At 38.3% G+C, this 16,367-nt stretch overlaps 1 protein-coding gene across 1 annotated transcript in view; it reads right to left on the bottom strand.

Moving 5' to 3' along the window:
- Window positions 1-5,402: 5,402 nt before the first annotated feature.
- brd9 (bromodomain containing 9) overlaps window positions 5,403-16,367 on the bottom strand; it is a 79,982-nt gene continuing 69,017 nt past the window's right edge. Inside the window, exon 16 of the mRNA XM_048609049.1 lies at window positions 5,403-11,940. Coding sequence (XP_048465006.1) covers window positions 11,819-11,940 — 122 coding nt within the window. The 3' untranslated portion in view covers window positions 5,403-11,818. The remainder of the gene's footprint in view (window positions 11,941-16,367) is intronic.

The following is a 16,367-nucleotide window of genomic DNA, read 5'->3' as shown; positions in this document are numbered from 1 at the left end:
CATCCCTGAACAGTTTGATTAGAAGATATTTATGGTGAATGTTTGCATTCCACCAACTAGAACTTTAAGATTGGACTATCCCATATTACTACGATTAATTTCCATTCATTGTAAGCAAGTATGCCAGACTATTTGTGGGTTTCAGGTTGTCAGTATAAAATCCATGTCTACATAATTAATGTGAGCCTTCTGCTCTTTTTCTGGAGAATTATAGAATGATTACAGCATTCAAAGGCTATTTGAACTATTGAAACTGTGACAGCTCTCTGCAAGATCAAGTTATGTAGTTCTCCCTTTTCTTCCCGCTCGCCCTGCAACTTTTTTTTTTCTCTTTAGCTTCTTATCCAATTCACTTTTGAAAAACATGATTAGATCTGCTTCCAGCACTCCCTCAGGCAATGAATTCCAGAATATAACTAGCTGCTGCACAAAAAAAAAATTTCCTCATGTCTCCATTGGTTGTTTGACATTCACTTTAAATCAGGGCATTCTGGTTCAGAACCCTTCACAAAAAGAGACAGTTCCTCTCTATTCGGTCATGATTCCTCATGCAAATCTCCTCTCCGTTTTTCCTTTTCGAAGGAAAACAATGGCAGCTTGTTCAATCTGAAGAAAATTTTCTTGAACACACTTAAATTCGTCTCCATCCAAGCCCTTAACACATGGCTCTATGTTTAGAAAGTTGAAATTCCCTATTATTTCCACCCTATAATTCTTACAGATAACTAAGATCCCCTTACAAGTTTGCTTCTCAATTTCCTGCTGACTACTGAGTGGTCTTTAGTACAATGCCAATAAGGTGATCATCCCTTTCTTATTTTTAGTTTCACCCAAATAACTTCACTGGATGCACTCCCTAGAATATCCTCCCGAAGTAATGTTATCCCTAATCAAAAACACCACTTCCTCACCTTCCTTTCTATTCTTCCTATAGCATCTATATCCTGGAACATTTAGCTGCCAGTCCTGTCCATCCTTGAGCCACATCTTTGTAATAGCTATGATATCCCAGTCCCATGTTCCCAATCATGCCCGGAGTTCATCTGCCTTATCTGTCAGATCTCTTGCATTGAAATAAATGCAGTTTAATTTATCAGTCCTACCTTGTTCTCTCTCTACTTTGCTCCTGCCTGCCTCGACTATTTGACTTGCTCCTATTCCCAACTGCACCAACTTCAGACAGATCACTTTTCTCACTATGTCTCTGGGTCCCTGTTCCTTTCTTCCCCCATGAAATCCTCCCGAGCAGTTCTAGCAAATCCCCAGTCAGTACACTAGTCCCCATCCAAGTGCAACTCATCCTTCTTAAACAGGTCACTTCTACTCCAGAAGAGATTCCAATGATCCAAAAATGTGAATCCTTTTCTCCTGCACCAGCACCTTACCCATGTATTCATCTGCTTTCTCCTCCTATTCCTACTCTCACTAGCACATGGCACCAGGAGTAATCCAGATATTACCACCCTCGAGGCTCAGGTTTAACCTCCTGCCTAATTTCCTATATTCTCTCCACGGAACTTTGTCCTTTACTCTTCCTCTATCGTTGGTTCCAATGTGTACAACGACCTCCGGCTGGTCCCTCTCCAAGACATCCTTGACCCTGGCACCGAGGGGCATCACACCATTCTGATCTCTCGTTGTCGGCCTGCTTTTTGGACTGGAGGCCCATGACCAGTGGTGTACTGCAAGGTTCGGTGCTGTGTCCACTGCTTTTTGTCATTTATATAAATGATTTGGATGCGAATATAGGACATATGGATAGTAAGTTTGCAGATGACACCAAAACTAGTGGTGTAGTAGACAACCAAAGAGGTTATCTCGGGGTACACTGGGACCTTGATCAGACAGGCTGAGGATTTGTAGATGGAGTTTAATTTAGATAAATGTGAGGTGCTGCATTTTAGTAAGGCAAATCAGGGCAGGACCTATACACTTAATGGTAAGGTCCCAGGGAGCATTGCCAAACAAAGAGACCTCGGAGTGCAGGTTCATAGTTCCTTGAAAATGGAGACATAGGTAAGCAGGATACTGAAGGTGGTGTTTGGTACACTTGCCTTTATTGGTCAGTGCATTGAATACAGGAGTTGGAAGGTCATGTTGCAGCTGTATAGGACATTGGCTAGGCCTCTTCTGGATTACCGCATTCAATACTTGTCTCCTAGCTACAGGAAAGATGTTGTAAAACTTGAGGGGGCACAGAAGAGATTTACAAGGATGTTGCCAGGGTTGGAGCTGTAAGGAGGCTGGGGCTATTTTCCCTGGAGCATTGGAGACGGAGGGGTGACCTTGTAGAATTTTATACAATCATGAGGGGCATGGATAGGCTGAACAGCCAAAGTCTTTTCCCCAGGGTAGGGGTGTCCAAAACTAGGGGGCTTAGGTTTAAAGTGAGAGGGGGAAGATTTAAAAGGACCCAAGGGGCAACTTTTTCAAGGAGAAGGTGGTGCACATATAGAACGAGTTGCCAGAGGATGTAATGGAGTCTGGTACGTTTACAATGTTTAAAAGCCCTCTGGATAGGTATATGAATAGGAAGGGTTTAGAGGGATATGGGCCAAATGCTAGTAAATGGGACTAGATTAATTTAGGATATCTGGTCAGCATGGACAAGTTGGACAAAGGGTCTGTTTCCATGCTGTACATCTCTATAACAGTCTATCCACATGCCAGAAGTCACTTATCCCTGGAAAAATTTATGTAAACCTTTTCTGCTCTTTCTTCAAATTCTCCCTGATGTTCAGAATTGGACACAATACTCCAGGTGAGGCCAAACTCAGTGTTTTATAAAAGGTGCACTATAAATTCCCTGTGTCTGTACCTAATTACAAAGCCCAAATTTGGATATATATTTTTAATAGTTTTCACTTTTTCAATGTGCTTTCCACCCTAAACTTATCCCCCCAAGAAATTAATGGCTCCTCTTTGGAACGGTATCCTTAAGCTTATACTGCTTATCCATGTTCTTTTTGACAGTACATCATTTCACACTTTTCTAAATTGAATTTCACCTGTTAGATTTTTTATGTCCTCTTAAATCTTCTCACTATGCTCCACACAGTTCACAATGCTTACAGGTTTTGTGTCATCTGAAAGATATGACCTGTACAGAGGCATCTAAAATATTATCATCCCAAAACAAGTCATTCACTGTTAACTTGGTCATATCACTCAGCCAGTTTTGTACCATGCTACTACGATCCCTTTTAGTCCATAGGTTCCATCATTACCAGCAGGTCTACAATGTAGCACTTAATGAAATGTTTATAGTGCATTGTCCAACAGGAAGAGGTTGCCACTAGTACGAAAACAAATTTAGCATTCAATAGTTGTTTACCAATTTTTTTTTAATCTAATGACTCTGAAGATCCAGGTGAGATGTTAAAAATACATGTTGTGCTACTGTACTTTATGAAACTAATCATGCAACTGAATTATCAGTTTCCAGACATCTAAAGTCCCCTAAAGTTTTTAAATTTGAGGTGGTGAAAGTTACAGTTTTGTTTATATTCTAAAATCAAACACAATACGTGACTTATTAGCAAATTAGTTCATAAATGGAGTGGAGTGATGTGTTATTTCTTGCATATTCAGTTTTTGTTCAAACATTTTTGTATTTGATGTTGGCAGATCAGCAGCATTTTAAAGTTCTGTCTTTGGACAATGTAATTGTTAATGCTATTCCGAAAGAAAACTCCAATGATGGTTTCGCTCCTCAACAATATTTCATTGTGACATTGAGAAAATCTACTGCCAATGTCATCTGGATAGTCAACTTCCACACCTACTCATGCACCATGTAAATCAGCTCAATTGCAGATTTTAATCCATTTCCACAGAACAATGTCACGGCACAAAGTTTGTTGTCTAGTCAGTTTGATGTGAGAGTTACTGGAAAATACATGGTCAGCTTTTAAAAAGCATGAACTGCAAACGCAGAACTACACAACACAAAAATGATGAACTTGTGTACCTAGCCCTGTAACCTAAATTTTCTTATGCATCAACATACATAATGCCTAAAATTCCATATTGTGGATACCAACAATCATCCTTTTGATTTCACTGTGTGAAAATAAGAAAGTAAGCCCAGGAGCACTAACATAACTAAATACTGGCAAAATTGTACCATTCCTCCTCAAAAACATTTTGGAACATGAATAACACACAGATTGCAGAAGGTTAAGGGGAAGGTTCACCACTATCTTTTTCCAGCAATTTTAAAAAATATTTTGATGGGAACTGTTGACATCACTGTCAAGGTCAGCATTTGTTTCCCATCTGTCTTGCCAGGCCATTTTAGAATCATCTATATTGCTGCGGCACTGGCTTCACATATAGGCAAGAACGGTAGATTTCCTCCTCTAAAAGATACAGCTCACCAGACTCTTTTTCCACAAAAACCAACGTTAGTTTTATGGCCACCATTGTTTGGACTAGTTGTACCTCCAATTTTATTTAAAAGGCTGTGTGGCCTGACTCTTCCAAAAGGTTCACATTATACATGTGGAAAGATCTGCACGTATACTTGTTGTGCAATGCCCTGCCATTAAGAAAACATGGTGGCATCCAAATAAGCACAATAAATATGAGAGAATGAGATGAAATGAGTTCACGAGCAGTACCGACAGGATTACTACACATGTATAGTGACGGCACTTTTGTACTGTCAGCAGATATTGTCATATTTAAATTACTAGCTGCAATGGCAAGATTGTACGGCAAAACATTAACATGGGTCTCTGGATTACTAATCCAGTGAAGTCATCACTACATAAACAAATACCCATTATTGGGGAGATGGTAATTAAAAATGAAAATGAAACTGATTTTTTTCACCTCTTTGTTTTGGAATACCAAAGGGTCATGTCCTTGCGGTTCTATAAAAGTTATAATTTGTTTTGCAATTTGGGAGTACGAAGGATAGAATTAAGCAGTTTGAGAAGCAAATCAACACATGGAGGTGATGGTCTAGTGGTATTATCACTGGACTGTTAACCCAGACAATGTTCTGGGGACCCGAGTTTGAATCCTGCTCCTGCAGATGGTGAAATTTGAATTCAATTAAGAATCTAATAATGACCATGAATCCATTGTTGGAAAAACCGATCTGGTTCACTAATGTCCTTTAAGGGTGGAAACGGTCATCCTTACCTGGTCTGGCCTATATGTGACTCTAGATCTACAGCAATCTGGTTGACTCTTAGCCGCTTGCTGGGCAATAAATGCTGTTTGGCCTGGCCAGTGATGCCTGCATCCCGTGAATGAATAAAAAGAGAGAGAGGGAGGGAGGGGGGGGGGGGGAAAATCAGGGATGAGGCGTTTACTCAGCCCATTAACTTTCCTGGCAAGGAAACCAATTGAACTTTGATCAACATGATGATTTTGCTTTTATTATTTCGCTTGGTCAGTTACCACAAACAATTCATCCTTAAATCTATTTTAGCTCACATCAATTCTAAATTTTACATTTATTTCTGCTTAGATCATGTACTTTATTGGTTGCTTTGTGTAGATTTACATTATCGCTACTATTTAAGCTTTCTTAAGCTTTGATGAGAATCCTGCTTTTACAGCCTTTTATTAAGTGCTGACACTTGAATCTTCAATACCAATACTATCTATCCTGTTTCTCTTTCTATGCACTTTCAAGTATAAAGTATAGTTTTTCAGCAAAAACGATCAAAGTCTAACCAGTGCCTTCTGAAGCATAAGCATAACTACTACAGATTTGCATTTTACTGTTCCAGTTGTGATAGATATTTTCGGATCAACCTGTTCAGAGACATTATATACACCTGTGGAACAGAAGGACTTAAACTCAGGGCTCCCGGTTCATAGAAAGGGACACTGCCACTGCATCACAGTTACATTTAAAATATGCCTCGCAAACTATGAGCTAGAACCTGACTGAAAAAAAAACTCAAAACAAGAACAGAAATTGCAGCAGAACTCAGCAGGTCTGGCAAAATCTGTGGAGAGAAGTCAAAGTTAACATTTCAAGTCCAGCAACCCATCTTCAAAGAAATACTCATTGCATCACTTGTCACTGACTAAGTATGGTGATCCTAATTTCAATGCATTTTTAAGAATGGTTTAATGTGACCGAGGATCCTAATCTCAAAGTTTGGATCAATGAACAGCAGGCATGAATTCCGGGTGGGAATTTGAAGTAATTTAGAAAAATGCTTTTGCTTTCAGATAAGATGTTAAATCAAGGCCCCGTCTGCCCGCTTGGTTAGATGCAAAATTCCCATTGGCACTATTTCGAAAACGAATGGAAGTCATCCCTTGTCAGGATTTATCCTTCAATCAGCACCTCAAAAAACAGTCATTATCACATTTCCATTTGTGGCCATTCACTATGCAGATTGACTGTTATGTTTTCTAAATTACAACAGTGACTACACTTCAAAAGTAGCTCATTGGCTGTAATGCATTTTTCGGTATCTAGTGGTTGTGAAAAGCATTATATAAATACATTTATCTTCCTCAGTATAAATAAAATCAGAGGCAATTCCAAAATCAATTTTATGCAGCAACTAAAATATGTTCCAGGTTGCCCACTACAATGCTCAAATTAAGCTGAAGGTTTGAAAGACTGGAAATGATCATTACAGAGGTTACTGTTTTCAAATTATTCATTCATGGTATATAGCTGTTGCTGTTTAGGTCAGCATTTATTGCCCATCCCGAGCTAAACTTGATAAGGTAACAGTAAGCTGCCTTCTTGACTGCTACAGTCTTTCGGGTGTAAATCCATCCATCCATACTGCTACTGGGAATGAAGTTCCAGGGTTTTGATCCTTGACAATGAAAGAACAGCAGTGTATTGCTGTCAGTATTGTGTGGGGCTTGGACAGGAAATTACAAGGTGATGTTCATGTTCATCTGTGGCTTTTACCCCTCTAAGTGGTAAAAGTCACAGGAACAAAGGAAAAAGGAAGACTAAAAAGAAGAACAACACAGCACAGGAACAGGCCTTTTGGCCTTCCAAGCCTGCACCGACATATTTTGCCCTTCCATACTAAAACTGTCTTCGCTTTCAGGATCCATATCCCTCAATTCCCTTCTGACAGGCAGATTTGCAATTAGAAAGACCATTGCATGACTTCAGGATGTCTACAAGTGCTGGTTACGTACTTTTGAGCATTGTCACAGCAGCCAATGTGTAAACAGCAAGGTCACACAAATAGGAGACAAGAACTGCAGATGCTGGAGTCAGAGTCAATACAGTGTGGAACTGAAGGAACACAACAGGTCAGGCAGCATCAGGGGAGCAGGAAAGTCAACAGTTTGGGTCAGGACCTCCTGCTCCACCCTGTATTGACTCACACAAATGGGAACCTGATGACCATATCATCTCTTATCTCTCAGCTAAGTTAGAAGTAACGTTGGCTAGGACACAAAAGATACGTCTTCAGTTTTCCTTTGAAATTGTGCCATGGGATCTATGGGATCTAATGTCTAATCGACAGGGCAATTAGGGATACGGCTTAAATGTCTCAAACTAAAAACACGGCAACTCAGACAATACAACACTCATAGTACTCCTCTGCCATATCAGCCCTTGAGTATGTTTTCAAATCTCTGGACTGAATGTGAATCCACAACCTTCCGTTTTAGAGGCAAGTACTGTTTCTGGTATTCTGATTTACTCTTGTAGATGGTATTTGTATGGTGAACCAGTTCAGTTTCTTTTTAAAAGTAATTCCCAGAATGTAGATGCTGGTTTCAGGGAGAACTTGGTGACGCATGGTGCTTGAGGATTCATGAATGGCACGGAATTAAGTTTCCAAAATAGAAAGAAAACAATAGTCTTCTGGTATGCTTAGGTGCAAATTTAAGGACTGGAGTAAATAATCTGCTGCATTCCTTGGAATTTTGCTCTTGCCTTAAAATTACTTGGGAACGCTTGGTGATGAACACCACAAAGAAAATGTGGATGGTAACTGGCTTTTTATACATTTAGTTGTGTAGTTAATACAGAAGAAACATGATTTCAACAGAAAAAAAAAATACTAGCACAGTCACAGTTTAGTCCCTTATTACAACTTTTAAAAAATACTATTACCATTCTTTCAGATACACAAACAGCAGTGCAAATTAGAGACATTCAGATACTTGCTGACTAAACTCCTTCCTCAAAAATGTGGAATTCATATGGTGCTGCATTTCAAAATGGAGCAAAACATTTTAACCACATCCTGTTGCAAGAAAGCACCGAGGCAGGGAGGTAACCAATCAAGTGAAAATGTTAGCTTTCTTCGGCAACACATAATACAACTGAAAAATTAGTCATGATCTTTGTGCATCGTACAAAAACTTACATATATACCAGTATCATTTACATCTCCAGGATTCCCCAAAGTAGTTCACAGCCAAGGAACTAGTTTTGAAGTATAGGAAATGCACCAATGCATACAAGTATGCCCTGAGATCCTACAAAGCTCAGAAATAAATGATTAACTGATTTGCTTTAGTGGCATTCATTGAGGGGTAAATGTAGGCCAGAAAGGTTTGAAACTAAACAGGTAAAGCACCATGGATCTTAACAACAAACAGAACCTTGGTTTAATGTCTCATGTCAATGATGATATCTCGGGCAGTGCAACACTCCCTTGCTACCACAATGAAGTGTCAGCCTAGTTTACGTGCTTAGGTCTTTGCGTATGGCGCAAACCCTACATTCCAATCTAGAAATCACCAATTAAATGGTAGTGCTGAGCTAAGCTTACTTAAAAAAGTGTTACATAATGTATTCAGTTGATAGTGTATATAAAGCCCTGTTGCTAGCTCCACCAAGACAAAATATTTCAAAAATTACAATTGGGATGCTTCACTTCATATCCATACTTAAAAGAAAAAAGGAAACAGTTACAGGTTTTACATGTTTTTAAACAAATCTGGATTGATAATATTTCATTCTAAAAATTCTACATGAAAACTGAAAAGGCACTTTTACAAAAAAAAAGTGAACATTGAAATTTTTGCACCAAATTTCATGAACAGCAATTGGGTTTCAAGTAATCCCAGTAATTACAGTCTTAGAACTGCATTATTTTTAAAAGTTTACTTTGTGGAACTGAACATTTACAGAAGTAATTTAGCTGGCATGCCAAAACCCAAGCTGAATTACAGATAAAATAGTTTGCTATGGCACAGAACAGTAGTTAAAACGAGTCACATTTCCTCCCCGCCCCCCACCACCCCCCTCTCCCCAACAGGTTATAGGTATTGCTGGCTAAGTCAGCATTTGTTACCCATCCCTAATTGACTTGGAGAAAGTGGTGGAGAGTTGCCTGCTTGAAGCACTACAGCCTGCAGTTAAGTACACCAGAGTTACAGGAATTTGACCCAGCGACACTTGATATAGTTCCAAACCAGGATGGGATGGTTTGGGGAAAAATAACTTGCAGGTGGTAGATTTTCCCATGTATTTACTGATAGTTATTCTATAAAGGTAGAGATTTGGCATTCAGAAGGTGCTGTTGAAGGATCCTTGGCGAGTTGTTGCATTGTATATGTATATGGTATACACTGTTACTACTGTGCAGTAGGTGGAGACAGTGAGTAGTGAAGGTGGTGCACGTCAATCATGGCTACTTTATCCCAGATATTTATCCCAGATAATGTCAAGCTTCTCCTGAGCAGTTGGAGCTACACTTGTCCAGGCTTGTGGGCAACATTCCATCATGCTCCTGACTTGGGCTTTGTAGATGGTGACAAATTTTCGGGAATCAGGATTTCGGTTATTTGATGCACATTCCCAGCCTTGGATTTACTTTTATAGATAGTATTTGTACGGTGAACCAGTTCAGTTTCTTTTGAATAGTAATCCCCAGAGTGTAGATGCTGGTTTAGAGGAGAACTTGGTAGTGCATAGTGCTTGAGGATTCATGAACAGCATGGAATTAAATTTCCAAAATAGAAAGAAAACAATAGTTTGGTCATAACCAAGCTAGGCTGACTAAAAGTTTATGAAAATTTAATGTTTTGCCACGTGACTTTTTCTTTCTTTGCAATGGTTTTATAATCAGTGACTCTTCTTCAAATATTATTCCAATTAAAAAAATTAAAATTCACAATATACAGTTTACAAAGGCATTTTTTCTACAAATTATAATTTATAAATATTTATCAAGTAGAAACCATTTCTTATAAACATGTTGTTTCCACATTGTCAGAAACTATGATGGAGGGCATGTGATATTTTGTTCACTTGAACTATGAAACTTACCAAGTCACATTTCAGCATATCTAAGCTTGGATGGTGTTTGTAAAGAATTTTGTGTACACAGAGCAGTAGTGAAATACTGGTGTTGTGAACAAAGAAAAGCAATGAATTAGTACAGTCCACACTATGACACATTGACATGTCAACGTCATGTTGGTTTCAGTGTGAATTGTCTTGAATCATTAAGACGATCAATACTGTGTTCAGTAAACCTCCTGAAGTAATGCAGTTTGTTCAACTATAGGACATTGATAGAGTGAAATCAAGTGCTATGCCAGGGATAGATAAGCTTTGAGAGAGTGTAACAGAAACAAACAAACATTCTTAGAACCTGGCAGTGGTCAGAGTAGGTTTGTAAAAGGCTACCTAATTTAAATGGAGGAAAACGAATGATAGAATTGGAGAGGTTGCTATAGAGCTTTGCTCTTTGGGTCAGTGACCCAATCTGTAGACTTTGGATAACCTCGTCACTAAATAATAAATGTAGAGACCCCCAAAATAAAAAGGTCAGGCCTCAAATGGCCAAGTTGGCAAATGCTAAAAATAAAAGAGAGCAGCAGTCAATCAATACCAAGACAGAGACACCTGTAGTAAACAAAAAAGCACGTGTAAATTCTCCTAACCAAATCACATATTTGATAAGTCTATCACAATTTCAACAGCTTCAGTCAGGATCACCCGTTAGAAATATTTTGTTAGCCAGATTCGATAAGTCTACTGAAAAACTTTTTAAAAATCTTATTACAGATGTGTTTAAATAAGTTGCCATTCAACTTAATGCTAAAGCCACAGCAAACCAAGTTGGTGGTCACCATCTCATTTATCTTTGTAAGGCATGTACAAATCTTGATATCTCAGCCCTGTTATCTGTTAAAGAGGAGGAAATCAGAATCCTTGTCAAGGAGCCACTTGATGAAAGGGTACTCAACTTCAAAAGGTCCACTGTCTTTTCTAAAAAAGCCAACTGACCTGCTGAGCCTCTCCCTCATTTTATGCTTTAAATTTCAGATTTCCAGCATTCACTGTCCTTTATTTTTGTGTTCATGGAACCTTTTTGAGGTTTGTTGTATCTTTTCTCAGCTGACTTAATGCTGGTCCAGACTGGAGTGGAATTCATCATTAAGTGACTTTGTCCCATTGAAGTATCAAGATTCAACAAAGTTTTTGAAAAGGTGAACAGATGCTCAAAAATGCACACTATTGACAATTGTGAACAAGATTAAGACTGAAGAATTCAACATACAAAGCTAGTTTTAAAAACTGTACAGACTTTGAAAACTGCTACAATACACCTACCTGACAAAACCAAGGGAAAATTTCTCAAGTCACATAGCATAAACACTTGTGGATTATGTACAGATTGGACAATATGTTGCATGATCCAATAACTTCTGTTCGTTCAATGCACACTGAACGGAGAACTGGAGACTTCCTAAGTTGCAGCAGACTGAAATTAGAAAATGTCCATCTTATACTTGGAAGCTATTGGAAGGTCTCTTTCACATGCTCAGGTCTGTAAGTAAAAAGGAAGAATCTGTTCTTCTGCTTAACAGGATGGCCTACTTTTACCACGGTATATACATATTAGGAATTTTCACTACTCCGGTTCAGGCTGCCTGCAGCTGCATTACTTGGAGACTGAAGAAATTCGTGGAAGTCTTGAACCAGGTCTCCCTGTTCACCAACACTCAGGTGAGGAGGACTCCCTATTAGGGGAAAGAAGAAAAATCAGGGTGCCATTTTGACATGTCAACAGTAAGTAAAATTACTGAACAGAAAAACTTTAACCTGCAAAATCAAACATATATTGTATTTAGCAAAGCAGAATCTGGTTCAACTCCTTAGGTAAACCTAGGGTAGTCCAGTCATGAACAATGCTTTTACCAAGTTTTCTCATTGATTCAACATTTCCCCGTCACTTTCTGTTTGAACTCACGAGGCCACTGTCATTTTGATCACACAGCAAATGCACTGCATTTATCAAACTCTGACACCTCAATTAACATAATTAATTCAGTCAAATGTGATTCCTACTAAACAAATCCATGTTAACATTTATTTATTAACTCATTTTTCAAACTTCCTATTTGGCACCAAATAAATTTTCATTCTTTTATAGCATGTAAGCATCATCATCATCATCACCAAGGACAGCATTTGATGTCCATCCTGAACTGCCTTTTGCAGCAGTTGAGAGTTAATCACTTTCCTGTGGACTTGGAGCCATGTGTAGGCTAGATGAGGCAAGGATGGCAGATTATTTGTCCTAAAAAGACATTAGCAAACTAGGTGGTATTTGAATGACAAATTGATGACAGTTTCATTGCATCATTACTGAGACTTGAGGTTTATCCCTTCTTCATTTGTACACAAATGCAGGCCTCCATAGTTTGTTATAATTACTACTCTCCTCAAGCTACAATATCTCTCATTTGGACCAGATGAGTTTTCTACGTTGTGTTGTCAACAATTTAAAAGACTTCCTCTTTTATCTTTCAAAATACATCCAATCTTGAAGCTACCTCCTCTGTTACCGTAATAGTGACACCATCCTCTGATGCAAAATACTCATTTAGTACTTCAGCCATGCCCCATCTGTTCCGAGGCTTTTTTGGTCTCCAGTCAATTAGCATTACCATCTGTCCATTTAAATGCTGTAAGGCTGAGCTTTTTCTCTTTGCATTTTCAATCCAATGTTCAGACGAATTTCAAATTAGAATCAGATTTTCTAAACAAAAAATCCTTCATGAACTTCTAAGGCCAAATCATACACTTCATTGAAATTGGCTGTGCTCCAGTGATGTCATTGAACGGAATAAAACATCTCCCATAGCATCCACTGATCACAGGAGTACTGCTCAGCTTCCAAACAGCATCAATAAAACATAAGCATGCAATCAAAAATAAAAGAAAGATTCTGCGACTTGTTTTACGCAACATGCAACCAAAATTAAGTTTACACATTTAATCTTTTGCAAACTGTTTACAACCTGTTCATTACCAGAAAGGATGAAAGTCCATACTATACACACGAGTACTGAATTAGCAAAGAATAGTATTTGAAACTAAAGCAGATGTAGACTGCATGCAGAATGAGATCCTTACATTTACATTACCCAAGTACTGTACATTTCACAATCTAACCATGACCAAAAAAACTAAACAAGGACTAATTACACAGAATGATTAATCCCACTTTCATTCTTCAGGTGCCATAGCAACATAATTACTGAGTATTTATCAGATAGGCCAGAAGGCATCTGAACTGATGATATTAAAAGAAACAGGTCAAGATAAATACAGATGAAGGATGTTTAACCCATTTTAATTCAACCATAATTGCTACTTTCGATTGTTTGTTAACTAATTCCAGGTTTCTCGTCTTTGTCAGGCTTTGCCAATGCGTTTCTGCCAGAAAAATTAGATTATTTTCAAACTGAAAAAGTTATTTTGTACTTAAACTCGCAGTTTTATTTAAGCTAATATTTTAGGCTTTTTCTTTCCTCTCACATCTACCATTGTAAACAAGCCTAAAAGATATGGTCTTGGGCATCTTATCTCCAGGCTGAAAATCCCACACCACTCATCTGCAAACCTGAGACTCCAGATCAGTCTTGAGACTATTCTCTGCATCATCTTCAATGCACTAGTGTCACCATTTTTTCTTGTACAGATGATTGAGCACAGGCCAGGATGTGACGGGACAGGCAAAGCAACCAATCGCTCAACACATCCACAGAGAAATAAGTATATTAAGTTTAGTGGGTCTATTAATTATATAATTGCAATATTACAACTCAACTCATCTTCTTGTAATGGATCGTCATTTTTTCAGATTCTGAAAATTTAATGTAATGGTGGATTGAACTTGATGCACATCATTTGCAAGGGAAAGAAATCATGGGTGGGAGTCATCTACAGGCCCTTACTTGCCTCATCTGTAGGGCAATGCATAAATCAAGAAATAATGAGGTCAAAAGAAGGGCACTACAATTGTCATGGATGATTTTAGTCTGCATGTTGACTAGGCAAATCAGATATGCAAGGGTAGCATGGAAGTTAAATCTGTAGGGTGCATTAGGGATTGTTTTGATGAGCAGTATGTTGTAAAACTTACTTGAAAATAGGCCATCTGAAGATCTAATCACGTGTATTGAAGTAGGATTAATAAGAGATCCGTAGTTAAGGACGATTTTAAAACAAGGATCATAACATGGTAGAGTTTTAAATTCAGTTTGAGGGGAGTCACTCAGCTCTCAAACCGGTGTCCTCAACTTAAAAAGGGCAATTACAGAGGCATGAAAAAAAAAGTTTTCTAAAGCAGGTTGAGAAAAATCGACTAGTCAGGATGACCAGTGACCGACATTAAAGCAGATAGTTCATAACATTCAGCAAAAATTTGGTCAAAATAGGAGGACACTGAGAAGGGTGAACCAACCGTGTCAAAGGCAGAGAACATTCAATCAGAAACAAAGGCATACAAAGTAGCAAAAACTAGTGCCAGACTGAGGATTGAGATTTTTTTCCAGAAACCAGCAATGGATGGCAAAAAATGCCATAGGGAGAAAATTGATTATGAACGTAAATTGGTAAGTATATCAAAACAGCAAGTGCTATTATGGGTATGTCAAAAGAAAGTAGTATCTAAACAAAGTATGGAACTCTTCGAGGGCACAACTAGGAAATTCGTAATAAGGAACATGAAAACAGCAAATAATTTCAACTAACGTTTTGCATTGACTTTCACGGTGGAGGGCACTACAAGCATTCTAATAATAGCAAAGAGATAAAAGGTGCTAATAGAAGAAGAGGCTTTGTAACAACTTCTAACATGAAGGACAAAAGTATTTCAATAAATTAATGGGACTAAAGGCAGATAAGTTGCCAGGGTATGATGGCCCCCATCTCAGTCTTAAACGAAGTGACTATGGAAATAGCGGTGGCATTGGTTGAAATATTCCAGAACTCACTGGACTCCAATGGATTGGAAAACTACTCCTGTTCAAGAAGGGTGGAAGGCAAAGCAGAAGACAGAGTCTATTATGAAGAATAAATAATAGATGTTTAGAAAAACTTAACACAGTCAACATGGTTTTGTGAAAGAAAAATCATGTTTGACAAATTTGGTATAGCCCCTTGAAGATATAGCAAAAGAATTGATAAAGGGAAACTGGCAGATGTTGTGTATTTGTGTTTCCAGAAACCATTTGATAAAAGGTGCCACATTAAAAAGGTTACTACATGAGAGGGAAGCTATTATTAATGTTAGGAGTGATGTATTGGCAAGGATTAGTTAACACACAGAAGACCAAGATTTAGGATTAATGGGTGTTTTTCAGGTTGGAAGGACACAACTATTTAAGTGTTACAAGGATCAGTCAGTCTTCAACTATTTACTACCTGTATTATTGACTTGGAGGGGAAGATGGAGTGTAATCTATTCAAATTTGCTGTGTCACAAAAAAGGTGCGAGATTGAATGAGCATGCAAAAATTTGGCAGGTGGAGATTAATGTAGGAAAGTGTGAGGTAATACACTTTGGTAGGAAGAATCAAATGGCACACTGTTATTTAAAACAGAGATTCCAAAAAAAAAGTGCAGCACAGAGAGATCTGGGCATTTGGAAGTGCATGGAACAAAAAGTTAGCATTCAGGAGCAGCAAGTAATTAAAAGAGGCAAATGGCATTCTGGCCTTTATTGCTAGAGTGTTGTAATTTAAAATAGGAAAGTCTTTTTAGACCTGTACAAGGTGTTGGTGACGCTGCACCTGAAGTACACAGTATAGTTCTGGTCCATGTAAGAAAGGATGTATAGGCGTTGGAGGCAGTTCAAAATGTGATTCACAAAGTGGCTTCCTGGGATGAGGAGGTTGACTTATCCAGACTGGTTAAACCTTTATGCCTAAGAGATGAGAAGAATGAAGGATGATGCTATTGAAACATCTGATTTGAGGCTGCTTGACAGGGTAGATGCTAAGTGGTGGGGTAATCTCAAACTAGGGACAAATGCCAACTATTTCTGTAACTATTTTTTAAAACAGAATTGTTTCTTCCAGAGGGTAGTGTACAAAATTAAATTCTCTACCTCAGATCTGTGGAAGCTAGATGACAAAGTATTTAAAAAGGAAGTAGA

This window comes from Rhincodon typus, chromosome 2 (assembly GCF_021869965.1).
Source record: "Rhincodon typus isolate 14 chromosome 2, sRhiTyp1.1, whole genome shotgun sequence".
Taxonomy (NCBI): Eukaryota; Metazoa; Chordata; class Chondrichthyes; order Orectolobiformes; family Rhincodontidae; genus Rhincodon; species Rhincodon typus.
This window is presented reverse-complemented; position numbering and strand designations above follow the sequence as displayed.